Raw genomic sequence first — 6,052 nt, 5'->3', positions numbered from 1 at the left:
CAGCAGAACTGGTAGAGGTTAATACAGTGAGGGAATTTAAATATACATAGGATAGTCACAAGGCTGTCTTAAATATAAAACAAGATCCAGGACTTTTTTGCAGTTTTGACAATATGAAAAAATGGGCAGACTAGATGGGCCGCTTGGTTCTTGTTCTGCAGTCCAGTTCTGTGTTTATATGCAGGAGGAGGTCGAGATAGTTCAGTAATAGTCGGAGGCCCATAGGTTTCCCAAATCCTGGCAACAGGGCAAAAACTACGATGACACTTCCCCAGACTGATCACCTGACCACAGCAAAGGCAGCAACAAATATGTCCAAATCTTTAAAAAAAATCAAATAATGTACCAGCCAGAGCCAGGCCGTGCGAGAGAAAAGGCAGGGCTTCCAAGCACTGTATTTTGTGGACTGTGGGTAAAGTGCTTTCTTTGTCCAGGATGCGAGAGTGAAAGACAAAGCTTTCCTTTATTTTCGGAAAGGAGTCAGCCGGCTGATGTTCTGCCAGAAGTTGGAGGGTTTGCGCTTGGGTTCAGCCAGCATGAAGACCTGCTGCTGTGGGAGGTTGGCAGGCAGTGTGGGATGCTTCTGTCTCATCCAGAGATCATAGTATGTCCGATTAACAGCTACATAAAGAAAGCAGAGAGATTTCAGGAGAATTTATGTCATAAGAAAAAAAATCTCTCAGACCTCCTTCCTGAATCTTGTCTTTGGAAGAAACAAAATTCGAAAGCAAATACATACCATGCATGTTAAACACGATTCAGAGCGAGAGTGTGTATTGTGAAAAAATGTGCGAGCTGAGAATATGTGAAGCAGGAAAAGAATATTTCAGCGAGACACAGAAGAAATCTCAGTAATTGAGTATTACTTAAACACGACCAGACAGCATTGCTTTGTAAAGGACATCCTCCCCCAGATACCTCTGTCATCTCAGGTTAGCTTTGAATGATTCTGAAGAGAATATATACCTTCAATGTGACTTATCTACCCCTCCCAGCTAGGGTCGCCATATCAGACACATCTCTAATGTTTCTTTTAACTGAGCCCCACCTCCAGAGCTACCCCACATTAAGTGGGATATATAAACTCACAGAAGGAATTAAAATACTTTGTTTATCCATCCCTACAATATTGGGGAGGACTGGGTGGTAGGAGTAAATTGTATGTGAGCCAGTTTTTCCTTTAATGATGTATAGTTCCACCATAGTTAATGAAAATTACCATTGTAGTCTATTCACTAATTACAAGTTACTGAAGCACGTAATAAATCATTATGTGTTAACGAATAAAACTCCTAAATATGTGGCTCATTTAGACCATGACTGCACAAGTTACTGTACAGTTATAGTCATATAGTATATGTAATTTTAATGAATTATTTTAATCTGCATGAATGTATAAAGTCGAGGATGGGTCCCAATGAAACACATGAAATCAAAGCAGAGAGCTTCAAATTTTTTTGTTGGTCTTTTCTCAATGTCTTACTACCTTCTCCGCCAATCTTTCTCTTTTTCGCAACTCTGAATTTTGTCTTGCCTCTTCTTTTTCTTTCTTGGTCTGCTTGTCCCCGCTCTGTTAACCTATCTCCCTGAAGCGATTCCGCAAAAGGGGGGGGCTAATATCACATTCATTTCTGCAACTGGAAGTAGGGGAGAAGCACTGCACCAAGCTAGAATAATGCATACCGATCCACAGAGAAAGAGAAGCATTTCTCCACCATCCTTTCTAAGCGATTCTGCCTGCATTATTCTGACCTCTTTAAGTATTTTCACAAAATGGCGAAGCCACAGCGCACCCCACGGGGACAGCCTCTCTGCCAGCAGGCAGCGGGTAGAAGTGGACCAACAAAGAAGAATACAGAAGACACAGAGGTAGAGAGAGAGTGTGAGAGGGAGTAAAATTGTGACAGAGTGTGTGAGTTAGTGGTCCCTTAACCCCCCAGAACCAATGCACACATTTTTACACACACATACACACTTATGCCACACAGACTCTAACACACTCATGCTAATCCACTTGCACACTGGTTTTAATACACATACACATTAACGCTCACACACACACTCATACACTCTCACATACATTGCATTGCTCCCTTTTTCTGAAAATTAGAAGATCCTGCTAAAATACCGTCAGGTAATGCATTACAGATCATTTTGTAACACGCTCACGTGAAGTGGTCACATTTAGCACTCACCTTTAGGCTTTCCTGCTGGGCCAGGCTTGTTGGCATTAACCATTGCCTGTTTCCTCTGTATTTCACTGATGCTGAAACCTGATGCAAAATAACCAAATAGTGTATCTGTTATGAATTCTTTTCAAAATAATTACCATTTATTTTCCTGTTTATTTAAACATTGTTTAATGTGTACATACCACACTTTACTCAATCTTTGAGAGCAATGGACAAGTTTAAGTATAAAGTTCTCATTGCCATATAAGCAAAGCTAAATGTTACTATCCATATGACTATGAACAAAGAACCCGGGGTTATAAATGCAGAACAGCACACCTGCTAGACAAAAAAGCATCTGAAAACAGTAACTATGTCCTGTAATGCTTGGACCACAACAAGGACTTATATGTGGCCTTGCTACATTACCTGTTCTCCTCACTACATGCAATCCAGAATATGGGAGCCAGAATTGCCTGCAGGAAATGCAAATTGGATCGCTTGTCTTTTTGACTTAGGAAACTACGTTGGTTACCAGTGAAGTAACAAGCAACTTCCCATGATGGCACACTGGCTGCTATATATACAGTTGTGATCAAAAGTTTGCATACCCTTGGAGAAGTGGTAACACATCACTTTTAAAGAAAGCCTGAGTGATCATGGAAAACACATTTTCTTATGGGATTCATATTCAAATGTGTGTTATAACAGAATGGCACAATCATGAAACAAAACTCTGCTGCTCGACAAGGTATTCCCATCAGTCATCTCCTAATCTGCATTACCTTTCCATGACAGTCTACCCATGTACTCTATTCCATTTTCTGAGATGATAGATAGATAGATAGATAGATAGATAGATAGATAGATAGATAGAAATTGAGAGTCTTTTTCTCCACAGAATGGCCCAATCAGCAGGTAATAGTTCACCATTTCCATGGCTGCTATGGTGAAAAGACTACTTTGCACCAGAATTTTCTTTTTTGCTGCTTCTTGGGGGAAGCATCTTGGCTTATTCTATAGATTTCAGCTAAATACAAATACTATTTGATATTAAATTCATCTCATGTTTCATTGAAAATATCAAAAACCAAATTAAAATTTGGACCCAAAGAGCATTCAAGGATCAGTTTTTGTAGTGTGATGGGTTGTCACTTGGCTCCTGAGATTATTGTCAGCCATCATCCCCACTCCCAGAAGACTTGTGTGTTTATTGTATACACAAGATTTCTGTTAAATAATCTAGTAAATCTAAATACCAACATTCTCTTACATTTCTTTTTACATTTGACTCCTGTGCATCTGAAAACTCCCTCAAATTACCTCCCAAAGCTTTCTCTGTCATTTCTCCAATAACCCTTTTCCCCTCAGTTTTCTTGTGCAAGTCTCCTTTGTAGGGTCATTAAAATCTCCAATTACAGTATGAAATTAGAATACTCAATAATTTAACACATATTTTGGAGGAGGTTAGGTAATGGTTAAGGGCATGTTAGGCAGTACTCAGAGATTTCTTTAAACCCTTAAATGACAATATATAGCTTTAAAATTATTACAAAATGATTGGATTATTATCGAAGACCAGGTATAAAATAGGATCAAAAAGTACTACTTTGTTTTTAGTGCAACTGTTCTTAAATCCATGAAAGAGTACGCTTCTGTTTTTACATTACCTGTCTCCTCGTCCAGGAGAACTTGCTTCCTTTCTTCATCAAAGGCTTGCAGCCAACGCTGTTTCTGCTCCGGCTTTTTTGCAAGGAACAGGTGAACCTCTTCTGAGACTTTGCTTTGCAATTTGAAGGCGTTTTTCAAGTTTATGTTGAAATCTTTGTCTTTACCATCCTCAACATCAAATACTTCCATCTCATCTGTATTAATTCTTCCTTTGTAATACAGAATGTCACGTCGAAGGAGATCCTAAAATTGGATGTCAAGGGGTCATAATACTTTGTTATAATAACATATCAAACAGGATATCAGCAGGGTTAGGATACAGATCCCCCGCAGCGCTGCAGGGGACCTGCATCCTACTCTCCGATACCCTGAGACAGCCTCCCCTGCCAGCACTTTCCAGGGGGGGAGTGCCGGCACGGGAGATTGTCTAAGCGCATCGCGCAGACGTTCACAGGCTACAGCGATGTGCGTAAACAACCTCCGCTGCCAGCACGTCTGCTCGATGTGCTTTAACAATATCCATGGAGGAAGTGCCGGCACCAGAAGTTGTATACACGTATTGCGTAGATGTCCCCCGCCGGCCCCGCAAGACATCTTGGGGGCAGAGTGGCAGCATATCTCGGGGGGGGACAGAGTGGCAGCATATCTCGGGGGGGACAGAGTGGCAGCATATCTATTACAAAAAAATTTCTTTAAAAAGCACCTAACTTTAAGCGTGCGGCCTATAATCGAGACAATACGTTATTAACATTTTAAATATTAACAGTATTCATTTTTTGCATGCACATACAATGTATTCTCCCACAGTGGCTTGGTTTGGGATTAAGGAAATCAATTGCTTACATAAATAAAATTATTACTTGGCTGTTCCTTTAAAGAAATGACTAGTTGTCTAGTATGCAGTACAGAGTATTTTATCTGTGCCAGAACCCAAAAGGGGTGATAGCACATTGTATATGTCCCTACACTCCCTGCATTATTGGATAACTTTGCTTTAGATTCTAAATTAATGTATTCTAGCTTTTTGTTTATTGGTGTTATAATGAACATACTATATTATATATAATTAACATACTTTACAGCACAAATGACATTTGTAAACAAGATTAAACGATTCTTAGCTGCAATCATAATACAATATTATAGTATTAAAGTGCAATTAAAATTAGTTAGAAAGTCTTTTAATTAAAATTCTCTTTAATGGCTTTAAAAGGGGAACTGAAAGCAATTTAAAGCTCGCCTTTCAACAATACCAATGATAAAAATGTACATGATTATCAATGATATATGAACAAAAATGATAAAATATGATATGGCGAGCGCACACTTCTACCCACGTATATACCTTTTTGCAGTACACGATCTGATGGTCAAACAAAAAAAATATCCGCTGTTGACTTTTAGACTGAAGATGCGAAATCTTGGTTAATTCACCAGAATGTATAAGCTCAGAACTTTTTGCAAGAATATCTTCACCCTGTAAACATATGAATGGAAAACAAGTATTTAAAGGCAAAATTGGTTAGCTCTAGAGGCAAACTGGCTAGTTAACCTTTAATACCTTACACAAGACATGAAAATGGGTTTTTTGATCTGTGATATAACATATGAACCTAGAGTGTTTTATCCATTTGAATTCAATGGTTTAACAAAATATTTATATGAAAAAGAAATCAGTCAAAGGCGATCCTCTGGGGCTACCTTACCCAGATTTCTTGAGGACCTCTGGTTGGAGCGAGGGAGGTAAAAAAAGTAAGACTTCTCCCATAAGCACCAAACTTGGAGCAGTGAACAGCACTTAAAGTTGCCATTCCACCTACTCTGCTGCATTTAACATTTTTTAAACTAAACGCAGCATTACAAACATCAATCAGAGTACTGATGAATGTCCAAACCATTTGTGGCTCTTTAACCTCATAAATTATTTTCCTTCATATCTTGTCACATAACTTAAAAGATGGCAGTGTCAGATCACTGCTGTAGAAATGAAAAAAAACACCTTAAAGCTTTAGTTTTGTGATTAAACCCTTCAGAAGAAAACAAGCCAAAATTTCAGATTGCTAGATAACTCAATTAATATTTTCCCTAAATATTGCAGCAACTTTTCATGCGCTGTGAAGCCTTTTTTTTTATTTGCCAATGTATTGTTTAGAAGGATTTCCAGGTTTACCTCCCAGTCTTCAATAGAGCTTTGCCAGTGAGCTATCTTG

At 38.8% G+C, this 6,052-nt stretch overlaps 1 protein-coding gene across 2 annotated transcripts in view; it reads right to left on the bottom strand.

Annotated features, from left to right (window-relative positions):
• Positions 1-463: 463 nt before the first annotated feature.
• Positions 464-6,052, bottom strand: part of LOC149288239 (rho guanine nucleotide exchange factor 4-like) — a 41,814-nt gene continuing 36,225 nt past the window's right edge. The window contains exons 6-11 of one of the 2 annotated variants that reach the window (XM_089491937.1): positions 6,013-6,052; positions 5,188-5,319; positions 3,842-4,085; positions 2,192-2,273; positions 1,606-1,631; positions 464-606 (exon numbers count right to left, since the gene is read on the bottom strand). The exon at positions 6,013-6,052 is cut by the window's right edge and continues 90 nt beyond it. In XM_089491937.1, the coding sequence (XP_089348063.1) occupies positions 464-606; positions 1,606-1,631; positions 2,192-2,273; positions 3,842-4,085; positions 5,188-5,319; positions 6,013-6,052 (667 nt within the window). Of the gene's footprint in view, positions 622-1,605; positions 1,632-2,191; positions 2,274-3,841; positions 4,086-5,187; positions 5,320-6,012 lie in introns of both variants that reach the window. The other variant, XM_089491936.1, reaches the window with a different exon arrangement.

This window comes from Sceloporus occidentalis, unplaced genomic scaffold (assembly GCF_023333645.1).
Source record: "Sceloporus occidentalis isolate IW3139 unplaced genomic scaffold, rSceOcc1.0.p SCAF_53, whole genome shotgun sequence".
Taxonomy (NCBI): Eukaryota; Metazoa; Chordata; class Lepidosauria; order Squamata; family Phrynosomatidae; genus Sceloporus; species Sceloporus occidentalis.
This window is presented reverse-complemented; position numbering and strand designations above follow the sequence as displayed.